We start from the raw sequence: 22,320 nt of genomic DNA, 5'->3' as shown, positions 1-22,320 counted from the left end.
AGGCAATTGAACATTTCTTGAGTCTAAGTCCTGTGATCAGTTCCACCACACGTTGTTGCTATTCTGGCTTTAATGGATGGTCTCCTTGGCAGGACTTTGACACATCATCCGATCTGACTCATTATCAAGAGACGGCAGTTCTCTGCTCACTTCCTTAGTCCATAGGTCTTGCTCATATAGAGTCAGCATAACTTAAAACACACACACTGCAGCAAAGCACAGACCCTTGGACATTATGAAAGCTTTTACCTGGTGACTAGCACATGATCTCTCACAGAATGCCTCTAAAAGCAGGACAAAGACAGAAAAAAAGCAGACATGACACACCACATCTGTGCATGACTCACCCTGTTGTACCTGTGTTTTGACTTAGGAGTGTGACATTACAGACCAAACTAAAACATCATATTGAAAGACCAGCTTCTTTCAGATGCAGAAATCTATCTGTGCTACTTCTACACTTGTATGCCTTTTGCCATACTGACCTACAGTGTGCAGAACTGTGGGAATTCTGTAAGAGAACAGTATTGAACAGTATTAAAATGATATCAAAAAATCCATTGCATTATATTTCTGCAAATCTTGGCAACTCTGATTACATTGATAGACCTCACTTTGAACAGTTATCATTAGAACAAGGGAAGAGAGAAATTGATGGATCTCAAAGATTCTCTGTGAAGGATTCTTGTAAGCAAACAAAAGGTATGTTTATATTTTGTGTCACCGAAACGCTTTGACTGTATGTCCTTGAGGGCTAGCAAACATGTCAAATGCATTTCCTTTGTCATAATACATTTGCAAAGATATCTGCCTTTGTTGGTGCATTGCTGTGTGCTTGGTGCTTTCATTAGAAGAGTTAAAACACACACACTAGTGTGTCAATGTGTGTGTCCTGTGGAAATTAATAACTACACTCAACAAAAATATAAACGCAACACTTTTGTTTTTGCTCCCATTTTTCATGAGATGGACTTAAAGTTCTAAAATTCATTCCAGATACACAATTGTACCATTTCTCTCAAACATTGTTCACAAATCTGTCTAAATGTGTGATAGTGAGCACTTCTGCTTTGCTGAGATAATCCATCCCACCTCACAGGTGTGCCACATCAAGATGCTGATCTGACATCATGATTAGTGCACAGGTGTGCCTTAGACTGTCCACAATAAAAGGCCACTCTGAAATGTGCAGTTTTGTCTCACAGCAAAATGCCACAGATGCCACAAGCATTGAGGGAGCGTGCAATTGGCATGCTGACAGCAGGAATGTCAACCAGATCTGTTGCTCGTGCATTGAATGTTCATTTCTCCACCATAAGCCGTCTCCAGCAACTTCGCACAGCCATTGAAGAGGAGTGGACCAACATTCCACAGGCCACAATTGACAATCTGAAAAACTCTATGCGAAGAAGATGTGTTGCACTGCATGAGGCAAATGGTGGTCACACCAGATACTGACTGGTTCTGAGTCCCCAGACCCCCAATAAAGCAAAAAAAATGCACATTTCAGAGTGGCCTTTTATTGTGGACAGTCTAAGGCATTCCTGTGCACTAATCATGATGTCAGGTCAGCATCTTGATGTGGCACACACCTGTGAGGTGGGATGGATTATCTCAGCAAAGCAGAAGTGCTCACTATCACACATTTAGACAGATTTGTGAACAATGTTTGAGAGAAATGGTACAATTGTGTATCTGGAATGAATTTTAGATCTTTAAGTCCATCTCATGAAAAATGGTAGCAAAAATGGTAAATGGTAAATGGACTTGTATAGCGCTATATCTCCGTTTATCACAGACTCAAAGCGCTTTACATTGTTTTTTGTACACATTCACCCAGTCACACACACATTCATACACCGATAGCAGCAGCTACCACGCAGGGTAGGCTTAGCACTACGGTGCTAAGCTAACTAAGCTAACTATCGGGAGCAATTCGGGGTTCAGTGTCTTGCTCAGGGACACTTCGACATGTGGCGGGGAGACGGGGAATCGAACCTCCGACCCTGCACACCAGAGGCGCGCTCCCTACCCACTTCGCCACTGCCGCCCCCTAAAAACAAAAGTGTTGCGTTTATATTTTTGTTGAGTGTATGTTTTTGATCATATCTCATGGTAAAACAAAGTGTGGTCTTTTGATAAACACTGCAAATCACACATTTTTGACAAACATACATACAATTTAAGTTATGTGCAATATGTTTAGTTTTTGCCCACAAATCTCTTTTCAGTAAGTGCTACAAATAAGGGGTGCCCTCATGATTTAAGCCCAGAAAAGTCAGCCAGAGACAGAGTATACCTAGGAGGACACTCATAAACAAGTATGTTAGTGTGAGAAAGTAAAGAGGCAAATAACCAGACAGCAGTGAGGTTCATTTCATTTATCTTTTATTGTCTTTTTTAAATCATTGCATCAGCCTAAAGAAATAACCGTACAGATGAAAGAGTACCTGTCTGAGGACAAACACAACTCTGAAGCAAGCTGTACACGAGAGACAAAGAAAGTAAATGTCGCCTCTGAATTAAGACAGACCAACAGAGGGAGGGTAACACAAGAAGTAAAAGGAGAACCATCTTTTCATGCATAGGGGTTGGGCACACCTCAACCAATAGGCATCTACTGGCTGTAACAACAGTGCTCCCTCTGAGTTCAATTGCACTTTGGTGTAGAGTAGCTTTATCTGACTGCCCCATACATTTCCATTAATTGTTTTTGTTATTTTTACAGAAAGAAGACCACATCATTAACTATGCATTAAAAACCACATATCTATTGCTGCTGTAGAGGAATTGATGCACCAGGCAACTTGTTAGGCGACATGGTAGAGCAAAGGAGACAAGAGGCTGCCTTATTATACGTGTAAAAACGTGGATTCACAAGTTTCAAATTGTTGCTGCTCGGTTAAAACGTGGATACAAGTTTTAAAATGTTGCTGCTCTGTCGCCGTCGTCACCAAATGGATCATTTCCTATCTTCGTCTCCAACGTGTAAGTTGGGTCTTGCATGTGAACTACTGTACACCAGTGAAAAATACTACAACGTCAATCAGAAAAATCAACTCATTATGGCAAACCGTTCAGGTTAAGGTCTAGACTGAGGAGAGATGATGTGAGAAGATTAGATACAGGCTGATAAAAAGGGGAAATAAAAGTGCAGCTGTTAACGTTGTTGTATTTTAAATAGGAAATCACACACAAGCTGAGACTATAGTTGGTAACTTTTGGTATTAAAAATTTGTGAATCTACCAAAATCTACAGATTCAGTTTTTCATTTGAGTGTCATTTGTTGTGTAGTGCAACATCAATAATAAAATGCCTCTTTATAGTTATTCCTGAATTTCCAACTTTTTTTATATACTAAAATTATACTCAAGCACGTTCGACAAGTAGTGTGTTTTTTTTCCTTTTTTTTATATTGTTATTCACAACATGCGGATATCACCCCCTATAAATTCTTTGATCCAATAAACGCCTGGCAGAGTAAAACTGAAATCTATTGTACTGTACATAAAATAAAGAGGAAAAGATGCGACAGCATCTCAAGTTACGATTCAGTCCTGCATCAACAAGGCTCAGTGTAAGGTGAAGTAGTCAGCAGGCAAAGAATGGCAAATACTAATGAATACCTACAGTATTAAGTATGGAAAAATGTATCTTGTTGAACCATCTTGTTGAGTGTATCATTTTGTAATTGAGGGAGCACTGTTAGGAAAAAACTGAAACAGAAAAAAAAAACAGAACAAGCAGTCATAACATTTTCAAGTTTAAAATTGACAGGAAATAATGAAATATAAACCAATCTATCACAGCCACTTTGAGGGACAGACAGATTGATTCTCAAACACGTATGTACTATTTGGTTAATTACATCTTGTAAACATTTGTATTTTCTTTTTTTTCTGTACGGAGGAAAAATTTCAAGCTAGCTTATTTTTTTTCTTTATAGGCTCTGTAAGGTTATCATTAACAGATATAAAACAAACAAACAAAATAACCAACACATGGACAGACAAATTTAACAGCTTTTTTAAAAAGCCACATGAAAATAAAAAATAAAAACAACAACATACTCAGGCACCATAAAAGAACACTTTCTAATGCCATCATTGCTCCATGTAAAAAGATCTGCAACAGGGAGTGATCATGAACCGTTGAGTCATGTACCTTTTTTCTTTACTTTTCTTTTCTGCCTGTGTGTGAAAGTCCAGGCACAAAAAACCAACACCCTTCAGCGACCGCAGAGATCAATCAGAGGAAGATACAGTGGTAAGATGGTTCAATTTGTTACAGCACCAGTGTCCATCTGTGGTGGATCTCTGTGGCAGCATCCCAAGTGTGTCTTTTTTGGTGCAAAGTTTAACACTTCCGTCTACTCACATGAAGAAGAAAAAAACTGAATCTTCCACATGACAAAACAGATTCTAACGTTCAAGAAAACAAAAAACTCTCTATTACTTAATAAATGCAAAGCAGCCAAGACTGCGTTTAACATACAGTATAAACTCAGCTCTGTAAATATTAACACATGTACATAAGCTTGCTTCATCCACTGAATGCACCTGATAAAATCATGCTTAATAGATTACATGTACAGTATGACGATCAACTGTAACCGCAAATTTTGCCGCTGATCACGACGAAGCTCACTGCAGCCGATTAGTAAAAAAATGCTTGCGTTTCAAAAACCGCTCGGATAAAAAGCAGCCGTGGAGCAAGTCTTAAGATCATGTTCACATCAAAACCTCTTTCTGATTGGTTTCAAGCACAATCCAAATCAGGATTACATCATCCAAAAATATAGATATCTAAGTATATATTTGAAAATATTTATTCTCTAGTATGTCTCTCATTCTTCAAACTTTAATAGACACCAAATATATGTGTTTTCTTTGTAGTCAGTGAAAGATGTGCTTTGTGTGTGTGGCCATTTCAAGAAATATAATTTACAGTGTACCATAGCCAATGAAAAATTATTAAATTCCTTGAATGATTTTGTCGTATCGAAAAAAATGTTTCCAAGAAGCTCCAAAACGAATGCATATCTAAAAGAGGAGCAGGATGAAAGCTTTGAGTTTAAGAGTAACATCTACCAAAAGTGGGATTAAAGTCTATACTCTAAGTCACAGCTCAATAAAGTATTCACCTTCTGCTTGTTTCACACCCGCCTCGCCAGGTTTCACTGCTAAGTTGCATTGCTTCTAGCTATTCAATATTTGTGATGGACATGGCATTTACTGCGGATGAAAGTGTTTACCTACACTGCAACAAATGCTCATCTTAACAACAAACCATTTCCGTTTTTTCCCCTTCTCAGCAATTCAAAAAGTTGAGAGAATTGCTTAAATGGGAGCAGAACCAGCTGGTTCATGAACTTCTTTGTTCACATGTTTGCAAATGGCTGGTTTATAAACACCCCAATGAAAATTAAAAAGGCTGAAATCGGCATGTTTAGATGTCGCTTGTAGAAAATGCAAAAAACTTATTTTCGTAATTTGGTTGTACTGACTCTTTAGGGAAAATGTTATTATATTCATGATTTTGTAAAGTTGGACAATGTTGCTGTGCAGACACAAATTGCATATTGAGCAAGAAGCTCCCCATTAAAGTTGGTTTGAAAAGTATTAAAGAGTTCACACTGTTCATATCGTAAAACTATGTCAATAATGAAAACATTATAATCAGTCAAAAACATCAGAATTACACGACAGTTGTTGACCGCAAAAACAAAAGCATATACTGTACACTGTATAATCCGATATCATAAAGAAACATGTCAATCACTCCATATATACTGTATGGAAAGACATTAAAACCATAAACTAAAAACACGTTTGACAACTGAGCTTCACCACTGTCTGTAAGTTTATGGTTGTTGGGCGTTAGACACACTAGTTTGAGTGTGTGGAACAGGGAAAAAAAGTGCAGTCACAAAAGTGTTGGTCCAACAAACTGGATAATGGATGTGTCAGCAGTGGCAGATGACTCAACCAGAGTGTTTGTTCCTAAAGGAAATGACACTTAGAAAAAAAACACTGAGAAATGCTGCATGTATTAACTTGACAGCTTATCAAATTAGCTTCAAACAACTGGGCTGGGCCACGGATGTGTACGGTTCACATTTCTATCTTATCTGAGTTTCTCTCAAAAAAATATGCCAGACAAATAAAAAATAAATAAAAAAACACCAAAAAAATCTAGCTTTGGTGCACAATAAGAGAGAGCACCAAGCTACTGTACACCATCGAAAGAAGGAATATGTAACAACTATATATGTAACAACAAAGAGGCACACAACTAACATTTTTCACTCTCTAATCTATATCATGCCCAGATTTGCTCTAACACACGCGCGCACACAACCACACACACACACACACACACACACACACACACCCACACACAACTATGCTAATTTGCCAGATACCATTGAATCTTTTATAAATGGCAAATGTGTGAATCATGGGACACAGCATGTGGTGGTGGTAGCAACATCTTGTAGAGCAACGCTCCAATGACGAGGAGGAGAATACAAGCTCATCACAACAACTAAAGGCACTTTTTTTATAGCTTTTTTCACTTGCGTGTTTTTATAGCCCTCTTATCAGAAACACTGCCGTCACCTCCAGTTTGTGTCTTGGGATTTTCTTTTTGCCAAGAACTGTGCAAAGTACAGTACAATTGATTTGTCCTGACTGAAATCAAACTGATGTCCGGATTTAAACTTTTCAGTTTGAGTTTCACTTGTAAGTGGCTCTGGTCGGTTTGGAAAAGGAAATGTTCCTACCTCAAATTTGTGACTCAGCATTTTCAAAAACAGATATATGCTGAAAAGCATTGTTTGCAATAGCTTAGATTCTAAGAAGAAACATGGGTTTGATTTTAACTCATTATCGACTTGAAAAGAGAAGGTGAAAAACCCCTTTTTGGAATAAACCTTCCAATGCTTTCTCTCCTAAAAAAAAAACTCAATCCAAAATACCAAATATGCAACCTTAAGAAACAGTGCACATTTTTCTACAACGCTCTATTTGAAATTACTTTTAATTCTTCAATATTTTTCTTCAAAAATATTGTTCTTCTTTTCGGCAATCTGAGTTTACTGTATGTAAGAAATTTGAGAGATTAATCATATTCATTTGAAAGCAAATAAGTATATCAAATTTGAAAGAGGTATCATGTGAAGCCTCTTTTCTGAACAACCCTGCCTCTAGACGAATGGATTACTTTTGAAGTGACAAAGAACAAAGATGGTACAATCTTTTCCTCAAGCCAAATGAAAATGCATGTCATAGCACAGAACAGAGGGAGGATACTAATCAAATAACTTGGTCTTTAAATCTAAAACGTACTACCAACATGCGACTGTGTTCTGCATAGTACTGCACAACCACACATCATACTGTAAATGCACTACAAATAATACTAATGATCAACCACTGGTGGCAAGTGAAAAAAGGAAAACAACAACCCAAATGAAGGACTCAACACATGCTGTATTAGATAATCTCTCAGACCACAGAGGCAATGCTAAATGGCAAAAGGACTGGTTCTTTTTTTTCTCTTTTCTTTTTTGCTACATGAAAAGACATCCTTCATTTGGCTCACATTAGCTGGATACTGCACATCCTAAAATAGATCTAAGAACACAGCAAATATTCTGAAAACATAAAGAAACAGCGATTAAACTGTAACGTACACCGACTGCATGTGTGTCTGAAATATACTGTACATGAGTTATATTACTGCTTTCTTTCTCTTTTTTTTGTACATCAATGTTCTACAGCTCTGTGAGTCAAGCTTGTGATGAAATGAACGGTCAGGCGTGAGGGCAGGAAGCAGGAAGTACCGTGAGTAAAACTGCATCAAAAGAACAACAATTAACATCTGCAAGAACGTTGTACCGCTAGAACAGTCTAATCTAAGTTGAGACGAGGCAAATACAGTACCGAAGATACAATAATCACATAGAATGATGTTCTGCAAGTGTCTTTAGCATATAAGACACCTAAGAGAGCACTAACAGTTAGGCCTTAAGTCATTGGCTACAGGTTCTACAGTTTTAAAGAGGATGAAAAAAGAAGGAATTTTGAAACAAAGACGTCCACAATTTCCATTTAGAAGGAAACCTCAATTATGTGGTACAGCATTCATCAATGTAACTCTCCATCTAGCGTATTGTGACTAAGAAGTAATTCTGTATTCACAATAAACCAAGTATGTACTATACATTTCTATCCTGTGATACAGTAATTACTGCATGTTGTACCTTGTCAATGCAAAATGAGGCCCACTGAGAGAGTGCAACAAGCCAAAGCAGTTGGAATTAAAGACCGTTTCACAAAAAAATATATTTACCTATATGTCTTTATATTTCAAAGCTGTAGCTTTGTCTGTGGCCAGCTGTTCATTTCCTCCTTCCCTGCTTCTTTCAACCTTGACGTGCACCCTTGTTCTAGTGACACAGGCTTGTGGTCATTCAAAGCTATTACTATGGCACTTAAGCAAGCTTTTAAATTAAATCCCTCTTTTTTTAAACCCTAGAAGCTTCAAACTCCAGCAGTTTCTCTCCCCATCCCTCCCCCTTCGGCTCCAGTGACTACACCTGTCTGGTCCACGGGTTTCTCAGCCGCCTTCAGGTGTGAAGCGAGCAGCCTGGTTTAGCCAAGCCAGTCCTGTCAGTGGATGACAGCCCAGGCTTTTGTCGACTGAGAGTTTGCAGGCAGTCTGAAGATGACAGATCGGGCCTTTGTCTGTAGACAGTTATGGCGCATTAGAGGCAAAAAAAAGAAAAGAAGTGCCTCCTGTACATCTTTCCATCGTCCCTACATCTGGTTCTCTCTTCTCCACGATCTTGAAAAAAATAAACATTTTCGTGTGCTTATTTTGTCTTCTTTTAACAAATTTCTTCTCTGTATCAAAAGGTACTTTTTTCATAGCTGACACTGTACAGTCATGGCTGGCTAATGCAACACTCTCCTTAAGTTAAAACTCACTGCGTCAGCCAGGCTAACTGTACAGTGCTTGGTATCTGGTAGTAGTGTGCTTATTTGGAAGCCATGCTGTTAGCAAGGAGTGCTCTTTGCTGGACAGGGGTCAGAGTGGGAAAGTAGAACCAAGCTAGAGCCAGAAAAACTTATAAATTGTGGCTTTTGGGTGTGTTTTTTTTTTTTTTTTTTTTAATCGCCACTTTAAAAAACAAGCAGTTTTGAGGATAATTATTTCCCCAATGCACATGAGCGAAAATGTTGTTTCACATGAGTGAAAATGTTGTTTCCCCACCCTGGCTGGCATCCTACACTGCTGGTGGATAGTTCATCTGGGGTGCTGGTTCTGGTTCTGAGAGCGGGCCAGGACTGGGTAGGCCAGATTTACATTCAGCTGGTCATTGTGTTGGACCAAGGAAACGTTTTTGTAGTGGAGCACCAGGTCTTTGAGGGACGAGTACAGGTTGTAGGGCTCAGCAAATCCATAGCCTGTCGCCGTCTTGTAGATGACGCAGTGCTTGGCGTCACCCTCCACACTGGAATGAGAGGACAAAGATAATTTTTACGGATGCTCTACATTGTCCTAATAATTAGACATGGTGGTCCTGCTGTTTAGACTCTTTTTATTTACATAAGAGTTTGCATTTGCACTGCTAACATTGGTTGGGCAAAACTGATACTTTTTTAAAGATCTATCGACCTTTGGTTTTCCATTTATACCTCTCTGCTCACTTACAAACTGGCTTCTCAATCGCGACACTTTGTGTTATAGTGTTAGAACTGCCTCAGATTGTCAAAAAACTGTGCAGGTTTTATAGATGCAAGATTACTAGTGATTGTGAAAATGACTATTTTACAATATATAAGGGTCTATAGTTAGCTCAGATACTGTATATCCAGCTATCATACCTACAGTCTGCATTTTATCAGTTATTAAGAAGTGGATAAGAAATACATTATACAAAAAAATTGAAAACTTCTTTAAAACAAAAACTCACACTACAGAACAGGCGTAGGAGCCCTTCTGTGATTGGCTCTCCCGGATGAGAAAGGTTCCATCACATTTGCCTCTCAACATTTCCTCGGCTTGGGTGCGTTTGATGTCACCCACGTACCAGGTACACTCATCGTGGTGGGGTGAGCCCTCGTCCTCCTCCAGTGAGTAAGAGCTAGAGACACAGATGAAATAGCAGAAAGTCGATAACACGTCATACAGTATAGAAAACATTGGTAAATGAACTCCACTTGTATAGCGTTTTTCCCTGTTTTTTTCACAGACCCAAAGCACTTTGCATTGTTTTGTAGACATTCGCCTAGGGGGGGCTTTACATTGGAAAGGATAATGGCATAAACGCAACAGTATTTTTACGTTTGTGGTCTATCATTTACATGATAACAGCAAACGCAGTCATCAAAATGTAATCTTTTCAAACCAGGTTCCAGAGTGGAATCTTTTGTAAACACAACTCCAGCGTCACCATGTGAATAGCAATGCTGTTCCCGGTGATAACGATTACATCACGGCTCCACTCCACACATTCGTAGGCCTATACCATTTGCTGTCAAAATAGCCACATGCGAGTTAGAAGTTTAGAAGACAACATGCGCGTTGTCTCCGCTGCAACATCACTGTGATCAGCGGAGAGTCTTGTGCAGTGCTCAAATATAACACTCGCCAAATGTGGGTAAATGTAGTCCAAGCGAGTAGTAAGTTATTGAGACCACCCGCCACTTTGGCTGGTGAAAGATGTGTGCTCTGCCAGCTTTTCTAGGGAATAATAAACTCGTGTCACCACCGGTGATGCCAGGGACACGGCTTTCTACATTAAAAAACACTCTATAGATCAGCGCGCAGGAGTGAAGTTACTGTTAAAACAAACAGAGCATTAAGGCAACGGCTTAACATCAAAAGCATTTCACTGGCTTCTCATTAATAGCACTTCACTTGACAAATGTGAGTTGACTTTTATTTTGAAGTTACAGGAAGGTGGCCGCTGACACAGCCCCTTCACAGCCCAGCAGCACTCCAGTCACTAGCAGCATGTCTTCTAATTTCACGAGTTCTACACAGTGAAAAAAAGAGGACAGAAAGCTTGTAATTTGCATTACTTGTAACCCTAAACTCACACCAAAACCTTAAAGAATGCTAGTGGCATTCATTTTGGGTTAAAATTAACGGATTGTTTTCATGCACAATATTGCACTGGAATTTTTCAAAACAATTGCGCCTGAACGTGGAAACTTTTGAAAACGTAACGGGAAAACCTTTCCGTTTCCAGTGATACTGTTACCGCGTAAACATGGCCTCAGTCCGCTCCCTAAATTAAAGGTGGCGTTACTACAGCACTAAGTCACCCCAGCATGGGTCGCTGAGCTCTTCCTTCATCTTAAACACTTACTCATCAGCATCATTCTTTATGCCCAGCCACTCATTGATCTTCTTCTGCCTTGTCCCCTTCTGCGTCAGCCATCTGCAAAGCCAGAACATCACAGATTTAATGCTGGCAATTTACCAATATGTATTCTGTACATATCATTTAAAATCAAAAGCAAAGTTTTTTGTATGTGAGGCAAGGAGTAGATCGTAAATTGATTCTCTTTACATCAAGTACTGGTCTCTGATTTTGCGGAGCTGCATGAGATCCGGTTTGAGGCTGTTCATTTTCTTGTCGATCTCTCTGTTATCAGAGACCTGCTCTCTCAGGTCCTGCTCCAGCTTACGCTTGCTGTCGTGGATCTCCTTCACACGGGACTTCAAACGCTCCGAGTTGGTCTGGATCCTGATTTGGGAGAATGACAAAATGATGACTACGCTGTAAAGCTAATAAAAAAAGCCATAGCAGCTTAGTTTAGTTTTACAAATCATAAAGAAAACATTGTCTTCATCCATTTCATGGGCCTGCTTTTGCTGTTAAATTAAGGATTGTACGTAAGTTTACTTTTGAATTTCTTTCTCGTTGCCCTCGCGTTGGAATCGCTCCAAAGACTCTCTGCTGTAGCGCTCCTGAGTCTCACACTGCTCCTCAAAGATCTTTATGGTCTCATTGAAGGCCTCAATGGCTGTGCGCTTCATCTGCAGCTCCTGTTGAAAAGATGAAAGAGAGACTGTGACAGGCTGCCATGTGTAATATAAAAGGTAACATAAAGGCAGAAGCAAACAGTCTTAATAGACAAATATCCATATTACTTTTACTTACTTAATGATTCAAGCATTTTGCATTTTATAATACAGTTTTTGTTTATACATTCATGATGAAATCCGGTATTTTATCTTTATATTTTATATTTAATGTTTTGAATATATTTGAATAAAAACAGGGGTTATGGGTACAGGATTATGTAACTCAGATCAAATAACTCAGATCAACTTTATTGCCAATTATATTATAATCCTTATGACTGCTGCATTTTCTATGGCTATAATCAGATTATAAATAAGGAATTATATTTTCCATTTTATCTTCTGGATGTGTTTTTTCAAATATGTATTATTCTTATATGTTTGTAAAGCAGTTGTAGAAGGATACAAAGTATTATTGTTTACACTGAGTTAAACACCTTGAGTTAGTGTAAGTTTGACAGTGTGAATGTGTGTATAGCTCATACCTGTGAGGTGCGTGTGTATTCCTCGTACAGAGAGTCGTACTCGCGGCTCTTCTCCTGCCACTGTTCGTGATAGACCTTCAACTGCTCTCCCACCTCCTCTATACTGTTCTCCTTCACCAACTGAGCCATGTGAAATGAAGATAACAGCAAAGTCACCACTACAGACAGCCATGCTTAATGCAAATCATAAAAAATAAGGAGATCAACTAAGGATTTTTAAATCAAAGAAGGCTTGCAGATATTTTTTTCCATGTAATTGATTTGAATACTCTTACTTCAATCTACTATCAACAAACTGCTACATAATTTGAAGCTAAACAAACCTGTTGGTATTTGGAGACAGGGAAGAGGAGTTTGGTGTCCAGCTTGGCGTTGTATTGGGCCAGGGACTCGTGGCGGTAGTGATTGATGAGCTCCACTACAGTCTGAAAGGTGAGAGGCTCTGAGAAGCCGTACTTCCCCTCTCGGTGGTAAATCTTAATAAGCTTGTTGTTCCCCCCTTTCCTGCAGGGGGAGACAGAAGCCAGATGAGAAAAAATTAACAAAAGGGGAGTTATGGTGTTATGGCTGTACATGTTGATTATCTGTTAACTTTCAGAAAAGGACTGGTTTGTTTCCATTTAAAGTAACAAATGTTTTGGATTTCTTTAGTAACTGTTAAATGATTCAAATGTGGTTCAAACTGGTGTGGGAGATACGTGGGTCAATAACTGAAGGTGTTCAGTAGAAAAACATTCAAACCATAATTGTTGCTTTACCTGAGGGTGAGAGTGTACTCGCCCTCCAGTTTACTGGAGGCATCTCGAACCAGAAAGGTGCCATCTGGTGTGTCTCGCAGCTTCTCATTCACTTCCTCTCTGCAAACACCATGATATAAAGTAATTACTTCCTGAACACTCACTGTGATCAGCTGCAACTTACAGCAGCATTAAAAGATCATTTCTAAGATCATACAGGTCAAATAAAGAACAAAGATTTTTGGAAGCTGTTTCATATATAATGAAATGGTATTTCAAACATAATCCTAATTTAGTGCTAACTTCTAAACACCATTCAACAATGTGAGGCTTCTGTCAATGACATGTTTCTAATACTCCCAAATAAATAAAAACTTAGCATTAACTGTCAAATTCAATTTCTGAATCTATTTTACCTAGAGATTTCTCCCCAGTACCACTCAGCATCGTTAAGCAGGCCGCATATATCTGTCATGACTGCTGGTGCCATCTTTGATTTGGCTGGCTTTGCTGGAAGAACTGGAAACAGAAACAGACACACTTGAATACAAAAAATATTACCATTAAAAAGATGTTTATCCTAATGGAATGGATCTGACAGTCATGTACTGGAGTAAAGTTTTCAGTAAGACATTTTTTGGAAGCGCGATATAATCAAAAATGTTTTAAAAACAAATGTATCTTTGCTGTATTATAACATTAGCATAGTTATCTGCAACCAACATAATACCATACCTGGAGGAGCGAGGTCCTGCTCCGTAGTTCTCTCAATCAGCAGCCTCTCCACCACAAGGGCAGATAACTCCTCATCCAATGGTAACCTGCAAATCAAAGGACACTGTAATAATACACAGCTGAGACTCCCAATGTGATTACATTCAAACTCTAGATTTGCTAATATACCCTAGTAGCCTAATAATTCGCAGAGCACTGAACAAATCGAAAATTTAAAATTATTCCACTTCACATGTGCTACTGTATCCGTTTCTTTATAAAATATAATTGGACCAAAACTTACCAAGGGGTAGAGGGGCCTGTCCGTATCAGCAGAGGTCCGAAGATCATCCCCAGTGTGTGTGTGTCAAGGCCGTTACTGGCCTGGGCCTGAGTTACCTTGGCCAGGTGTGTGAGGAGGTACTGCAGGGTGAGGCGGTGATGGAGAGGGACGGTGATGGAGCTCTCAAAGATTAGGCTTACTTCTCTGTCATGGCTTCCAGCAACTGCACCATCTGGAAGAGGGATTCAAATAGCCATTAAGGGGATATATGCAAAAAATAACTGCAAACATTATATCAGGTGAAGAGAATCTGAGGATCTAACCCCTACTTTTATCTTCATAAGGTCCTCTTCATAAGCAGTTAAAAATGCAAAAGCAATAGGGTTAATGTATGTCCAGTAAATAAGTTTAGTTTATACAGTATCTGAATTGAAATCATGGAGTCCTTTGTTCAGAATAAGATAGAACATTGTTAGCATACCTCAGTGAGCTCATCCCCTTGACGCTTAACTTTTTTTTCTCAATGCTGAGATGCGACTGACAAGTCAATAAGGTTCGGATTAGGGCTTTTCTTATTTATTTACTCATATACTTAAATGACACTCTGTTGATCTGCCTATTTTTAATGAAGTTTCTAAAGTTGTTTTTCAAATTGTACTGGAATTAAAGGTCAGTGATTCTGAGAATGCTTGTTGTCAATGTTGTTGTTGTTGTCAAAATCAGTGATTATCTCCTCACAATGCACTACCTGTACGTACTGTGTGTGCACTGAAAACAAATCCAGTGTTAATACACAGCCTATACCCTTTATTTACAGACCAGTTTACAGAGCCTATGCTGTATATAAACACCAGATTGTTTTTACAGCGTACACACAGTACGGACAGGTAGCTGATTTTGAGGACATATTCACTGATTTTATCAGAAAGTAATTTTGTCAACAAGTGTTCTCCATAATTGCAAGTGAAATCTCCTTGGAAGTTAGCAACTTAATGTAAAAAATTATGGTGTGCTTTATTGTATTTGTATCAGCTTAAACCTACTCATGGCTCATTAACTATCTATTACAGTGAAGAGACACAAACAAGATGAGACTTACCTGTTGACTGCTGTAGGACCTGCTGCTGCATGGTGATAGCAGTTTGAAGGTGAGGGTAGATACAGGCAGGGATAACTGGTGATGGGAGGTCTTTCAGGTAGTCCAGGACACACTCCGACAGGTAACCCACATCTTTTTGAGCCATTTCACTCTCTGGAGTCCAAAGACATTTACAGAGACATTAAGGAGCAAACAGCGAAAAAATAAATCTTATGAAAAATTAAGACCATAAGTGAAAAACAGCATGTCTGCTTACAAAACACCTCATAAGTATCTTTGAAACTTTTTGTATAATTAAATCAATATTTGAGATTTTAAATAATATGACCTATTAAAAGGCAGTCATTCATTTAAAACAATCTTGAAAATTATCCCTTATTTTTTTGTGAGTAAGAGAGAGACATTTTAGAGATGGTCGACCTAATATGGAACATTGACACGGTTTCTTATTTTTCTCAAACCTAGTAGGCACTTCTCTACTGACTGATTTGATATATTTGCAATAGGTTCATACTGTATGAGCCTATGTATCATTCTACCTATAATCCTGTTTGAACAGAAATACACTTACTATGAAAATAACAATAACAAGATTAAAACCATTTGTGTATATATGTTTGACTCTCACTAGCTCACCTGAGCTTAAGCTGTAAATTGGGCTGTCAACTGGGCTGTCTGAACCTGAGGAACCAGTCGTCCTGTACAATGTCTTGCAGTCCAGACCTGAGAAAAAAAAAACACTAGTTAATAAATAATAAATAAAATAAAATATCTACTAAATCTAGAAAATCTACTGCAAATAAAAGACATGTAACCCAATATAGACATTTTATTGCCGGCTGGACAATGTCCGTAAGCAAAAACTTCTACACAAAAAAGCACATGGACAGATATTGTTTTTGGAAATACTGAGAATGAGAAGAAGTAATTCTGAAATAAATTTCCGCTGTGTTCTTTTCATTCCAGTCTCCAGGAAGAGAAAGTGATCAGTGAATTCCTTCAAATGTTTAAAAAAAAAAAGTAATATTTATAGTAGCAGCGCCAATGCCTGTTCCTGCGTTACAATTTAGTTCGTTCTTTTCTTGGTGGGAAATGTGTGATTCATTTAGTGACTTTGAATGCCAGACACAGAACAGACAATAAAAAACTAAAGTAAGTCCCTGGACCATGAATGTATTTTAAGAAATGGTGGTTGAAAATGATAGTTCAGGCAGAAGAAGTAAACCATGCAGCCAATGTAATGATAAGGGAAACTCACGGGGGAAAATTGTAAGGTTTATAGTGTTTTATGTTGTGGTTAAATAATAAAACTTTCAGCTTACTAACATACCAGTCTAAACACAGTTAGAAACAAAGAGAGACAGATTTCTCACATCCTGTGGAAATAGCCCTGACGAAAATATTTTTTAACTCTGAAGACTACATTACTCTTATGGGTCCCTGGCTTAAAAACCTTTTAGGACCACTGGGTCTAGACAGCTTGCATCTAGGAGGCAATTCCTTGAGACTAGCCAGTCTCTCAGATAGTTGTGAAAACCACACCATTCAGTCAGTGTGTGCATCCAACACTGGGAAGTAATTCAACATTACTGCAACATTATAACATTTACAATCAGAAACAGACCTTCTTTTGCCCCTCTAGTAGATATTAATATTAGAATCTTTTCCTAAAATGTTTTTCAAATCTAATCTCAAAAACCTCTCTGCTTCTCTTTGACTTGATTTACTCAGTTGTGATCAAAGATTGGATTAGTGACGCTAAAATGGCTTTTTACCTGGATTCACCCTATCACTGCACTTCTTGAAAAGGCTAAAGCTGAGTCCCACTTCTATACAAATAAATGATACTAATAGTAGATACATTTTTTAGTCATGTTTTGATAATGTAGTGTGTTCACACTAAATAACGGACAAATTAAATACAATTCGAAAAAGTTGGTTTGCTGTTTCTTGGTGCTGTCGATAAAAATAATAATACTATAAGATATTTATATAGTGCTTTTCAGAAGACTCAAAGACGCTTGTTTTTGTTTACTGTTGTCCTAAAATGCAATGCACAAAGGATTTAAAAGGAACTCCTCGCAACTGCAAATATAAAAAGCAAATGGTGGTGAGACAGCTACAGAAAAATCAAGGTAATGAATAGAACTTCAGAAATAGATTTTGCTTTCTCTTTGTGAAGTTTCATTAGCAGTGTCATTCTGAAGGCTAAAGTATAAAATGTATAGTATGTTGATTTTTTGGGAACTAACTGCAAAACCTGTATGCAGAATGTAAATAATTACTGTATGTGTGCATCATATTAGTCGTTCCGAAGATAATAGAATGAGCAACTAATTTGATAATCAATTGTTTCAGTTATTTTTAAAGCCATTTTGACGATGTGCTCCTTTCCCCTGTTTAATATAATCATAAATTGGATATGTTTGGGATTAAGACAGTTACGAACAAAACAAGTTATAGACATCATATTTGGCTCTGGCAATTTTTTGACATGTTTTTTGAGAACATACTGTAAACTGCAGATTATTGACATTAACAATGATTATTAGTTGCAGCCCTACATGTGCGTTTGTTGGTGTGAGAAAATACAAAAAGGAAGACAAAATGAAAAAGAGGCAAAAGCATGAATGGCGTCTTACTGAGCCCTATTTGTTAGTAACATAGTGTGAATCAAACCCACTGTGCAGGATTCTTGGTGAAGCCAATGAAAACTGTTCAAACGTAAACAACATTTATATGTAATGTAGAAAGTCTGGATCGAGCCTCTATGAGTTTGCATGACATTGTGTGTGCATTTCTACATCTGGGTGACTGCCTGACTGTTTCCATATAATGTATATGCACCAGTGTAGACATACACTGGTGCAAATGCTGGCATGAGAGCAAGAGGCAGATGGCGGGAGGGAGACAGTCGCACGTAGACGGAAAGCCGAGGAGGCGAGACAGACAACGGACAAATATGTTGGGCGGTTGACATGCATATACCTCTCCTCTCTATGGCTTGGATCAGGCTGACGAGGGCTGGGGGAGCCGTCTCTGGCGGTGTGAACTGCTCGCTTAGGTCCGGCACAGAAACAGCTGAAACAACAACACAAATCACTTTTAAACTTCTGGCACAAAGCGTCTGAAAGGCCACAGGGGGTGCTGCAGCACTGACAAGGGCACAGTTAACAAGGAGCAGTTGGAGATACACAGAGTGTATAATGTTGTGAATACGTATAAAAACTGTGAGGAACACAATAAAATACGATGAAGTGGATTTTAGTTAACATTTCGCAAGGAGCACACCTGTTTTGCAAACTGCGCAGCAGCGTTTAGTTTTATGTGTTATTTGTTCGGATCTGATGGGATATCTGATAATAAAACCAGAACAAATCAGTAAATGTACAATAGAATGAAAATAAGCTTTATTCATAAGGAGTGATAATAAAAAACACACTGCTGATGGTAAGCAAAACTTTATCTACTTAACAACTCCCCATAGACTTAATCAAACATCTTTAGAGTCCAAAAGAAAGAGAAAAGGAGAAAGCAAGAGGGAAAAAACAGAGATCCCATTTCCCTCCCTCCCTCCCTCCCTCTTTTTTCCCCTTTTCTTTTCTCCCCTCTCGCTTTTCTCCTCCCCTTCGCTCCGTCGTGCTCGCTGTTTCGCCTTAGCTCTTTGCGTGAGTGGAGCACAATAAAGGATTTAATCAAAACTCCTGAACAAGCAAAAGCCTGTGGCAGTGTGCCAGGCCCGGCCCGACCCAGCCCGGCCCGGACAGGCAGTGCCTCCTATTCGTCCCCAGAGCAGGCTGTGAGCTGGGGGTTGAGGGGGAGGGGGTAACGGTGGGAGCAGGGAGGGCCTGGTTTGGCAGTAGGTTCCTGTTCCTGGCACGGCTCGTCTAAACCGCTGCTGATTATTAATTTGGGGAGTTCAGACAAAAAACGCCGCATCAGCACAATCTGTTCCTCTCTCTCTCTCTCTCTCTGGTTCTTGTTCTCAGTTTCTCTCGGTGTCTCTCACCGTCCCTCTCTTTCTCTGTCCTGTGTTCTCTTGCATTCTTGCTCTTGTTGGACTCTTGGTCCTTCTCCTTCTTTTTCTCCCCTTTGGTCTCTTACTGAAGTTTTAATTCCATCGCTCTCTTTTTCTTTTTTTTCTCAATGTGTGTCTATGCTTGCCAGTTAAACATGGGAACTTTGCCTGGCAGTGTCTACAGCACTCGTCTTTCCTCAACGGGCAGAACAACGAAACACCATTTTCATACATGTTAGCACAAACTACAATACAGAAATATAACATCAATACATGTAATTTTTCATTGCCTTCCAAATTAGCTGGTCTGAGGAAATTCGGATCTGGCTCTTTTATTGTAAGGACAACAAAGTTAATCAGTGCTTAACAAAACACAACGAAATTTCATGATTAATTGAAAATTTTACCTCGATACAATTAATTAAGTTTATAGTAGTCATAGTTTACTGACAAGGTGTGTACTATAAATATGCTCTAAACTATTAAAGATGGGATATTTAATTTAATTAAATAGTACATAACTTATCTTGTGATATCTGTGATTTTTTTTTAATTCCATGCCTTCATTTAATCAAAGAATTGCTGTTAAGGGGCACTTTACACGGTGAAAACGTGACAGTTTTCCCGTTTTTGGTTTAAAAAAAAACCCTGTTCAGACACAATTTATCTGACATCTTCACTCGTACACATGTTTTCAGAGGAAACGGGACGAAATCGCTGTAGTAGCAGTGTAGTAGGCATGCCAAGCCAATAGTCAGCGGTGACACTTAGCCTAGTAGATAGCTCTTCCGGTACAATTTGATGCATAAAACCTTACTGTAACCCAGTGGTTCTCAATAATTTTCTGTCATGCCCCCCCTAGGGGACAGAATTTTTTTTGCGCCCCCCCTAAATTGAAATACTATTGAGAACCTGCTAATATTTATTTATTTATCTGTACAAAACCACTGTATGAGTTTCTGGCATGAGCATTCTGCATACAATCACCTTATTATCAAATTAGATAACAAAAATGAGCTGAGATAACTTCTGCAGCAAAAAACTTCTAAGTTCAGTTTATTAGCTCAATTTGTAACATTTAAACAAGACTGCTCAATCTGTGTGAATCTCAGGACAGAGAAACAAGAGCAAATGATTCACTGAGGTTTGCATTTCATTCAAAACATTTTTAAACTGTTAACATAGTTAAGGTTGTGTTTTTTTTATTATTATAGGCCAATAGGCCTTCTGTGATGCGATAACCAATAATTCATTAATGTTATTATTAGTCTACTTGCTTGATTTATTTTTAAATAGCCTACAGAGACACTTGGAGACACATGCGGACATTTATTTACAGCAAATTGCGGCCTTTCGCGCGGATATGACCATACATAAGCACGCATCGCGCTTGCTAGCACTTGAAAAAAAAATTCCACCATTTGAGAAGCATTGCTGTAACCGAAAATGAATGCCATTAACGTTCATGAAGCGGTTGGTGTAAGTTTGGGGTTACAAGTATTGTAAATTACAAGCTTTCTGTCCTCTTATTTCACCGCATTGAACTCGTGAAAACAGAAGACATGCTGATAGTGAAGGGGCTTTGTGAGCGGCTACTTTCCTGTTAGCCGTACTTCAAAATAAAAGTCGACTCACGTTTGTCCAGTGAAATGCTATTAATGTTTAGCCAGTGAAATGCTTTTACTGTGAAGCCGTAGCCTTAATGCTTCTTTTGTTGAACAGTAACTTAACCGCTGCGCGCTGAACTATAGATGGTGTTTTTTAATGTAGAGAGAGCCGTGTCCCAGGCATATGTAAGCTATTTTGCTAGAAAAACTGGCAGAGCACAAATCTTTCCCCAGAAAAAGTGGCGGGTGGTCTCAATAACTTACTAATCGCTTGGACTAAATTGGCGAGTGTTATATTTGAGCCCTGCACGACACTCTCCGCTGCCTTTCATGTTATGTTGTCTTCTAACTTTATAACTCGCGTGTGGGTATTTTGACAGCAAATGTTATAGACGTGGAAGTGGAGCCGTGACGTCAGCGTTACCAGGGAAAATGGTTTCGGTGTTTACAAGAAACCAAAACTTTTGTGTTTTCCAAAAAATCCTCCCTGGGAGTAGATCTGAAAAACTTGCGGTTTCATGCCTGCGTTTGCTCTTTTCATGTAAATGATATAGTGCAACCGCGAAAATATTTTCGCGTATGCACCGTTTCGTGTTGTCGTGTAAAGTGCCCCTAATACGTTAACATTGTCTAAGTAAGACTGGAATAGATTGTCATATATACAGATGCAGCAAAAGGCTAAGGCTATTGCTTTTGAAAAGAAAATGTTTTAATTATTCATTACAAGAGAACAAAAGCCAATCCTAATGGAACTCATATTCAGTTCTATTTAGGCAGGTTTCAAGGCAATTTAGCAGGGAAATCAAATAGAATACAAATATAGGCTATGAAACCAGAAATTGAATGTACTACAATGGTTTGGGGGGAGTAGGAAGGAAAAAATAGAAAAATAGATTGCCATCTTTTCCCTGAAGGAAAGAACTTTGTCATTCCTACATACTAACATAAAGATTTTTAATTATCTGTATAATTTGTTGTTATTTGAAAATAAACTAAATTAACATAGAAGCTTTGTGAATGTGTTTGCAGATTTTCTTTAGACAAGCTTTGGTCATTACAGTATATTAATCATGTTCAAAACAAGTCATTTAACATAACTCCTCATTTAAAGTCAAGTTAATTTTGTGCTATCTACACACACAACGCTGTTAAAGGTGAGTGTTGCAGATCCTGTCTTTGTGTGTTTGCACAGACTTGCTCGCTTCATCTACTTCAAGCAGCAGACAGGCTAAAGTAGTCTAGATGAAGCAAAGCTATGTGAGGAAAAATAT

At 38.5% G+C, this 22,320-nt stretch overlaps 1 protein-coding gene across 1 annotated transcript in view; it reads right to left on the bottom strand.

Moving 5' to 3' along the window:
- Positions 1-2,396: 2,396 nt before the first annotated feature.
- The window catches only part of pik3r2 (phosphoinositide-3-kinase, regulatory subunit 2 (beta)), a 46,087-nt gene continuing 26,163 nt past the window's right edge, over positions 2,397-22,320 (bottom strand). Inside the window, exons 3-16 of the mRNA XM_080034829.1 lie at positions 18,413-18,505; positions 16,061-16,147; positions 15,425-15,577; positions 14,347-14,557; positions 14,064-14,149; positions 13,745-13,847; positions 13,350-13,448; positions 12,915-13,095; positions 12,592-12,711; positions 11,925-12,067; positions 11,589-11,765; positions 11,385-11,456; positions 9,984-10,154; positions 2,397-9,521 (exon numbers count right to left, since the gene is read on the bottom strand). Of these exons, the coding sequence (XP_079890955.1) occupies positions 9,314-9,521; positions 9,984-10,154; positions 11,385-11,456; positions 11,589-11,765; positions 11,925-12,067; positions 12,592-12,711; positions 12,915-13,095; positions 13,350-13,448; positions 13,745-13,847; positions 14,064-14,149; positions 14,347-14,557; positions 15,425-15,577; positions 16,061-16,147; positions 18,413-18,505 (1,904 nt within the window). The 3' untranslated portion in view covers positions 2,397-9,313. The remainder of the gene's footprint in view (positions 9,522-9,983; positions 10,155-11,384; positions 11,457-11,588; positions 11,766-11,924; positions 12,068-12,591; positions 12,712-12,914; positions 13,096-13,349; positions 13,449-13,744; positions 13,848-14,063; positions 14,150-14,346; positions 14,558-15,424; positions 15,578-16,060; positions 16,148-18,412; positions 18,506-22,320) is intronic.

This window comes from Ammodytes marinus (assembly GCF_949987685.1).
Source record: "Ammodytes marinus genome assembly, chromosome: 9".
NCBI lineage: Eukaryota > Metazoa > Chordata > Actinopteri > Uranoscopiformes > Ammodytidae > Ammodytes > Ammodytes marinus.
This window is presented reverse-complemented; position numbering and strand designations above follow the sequence as displayed.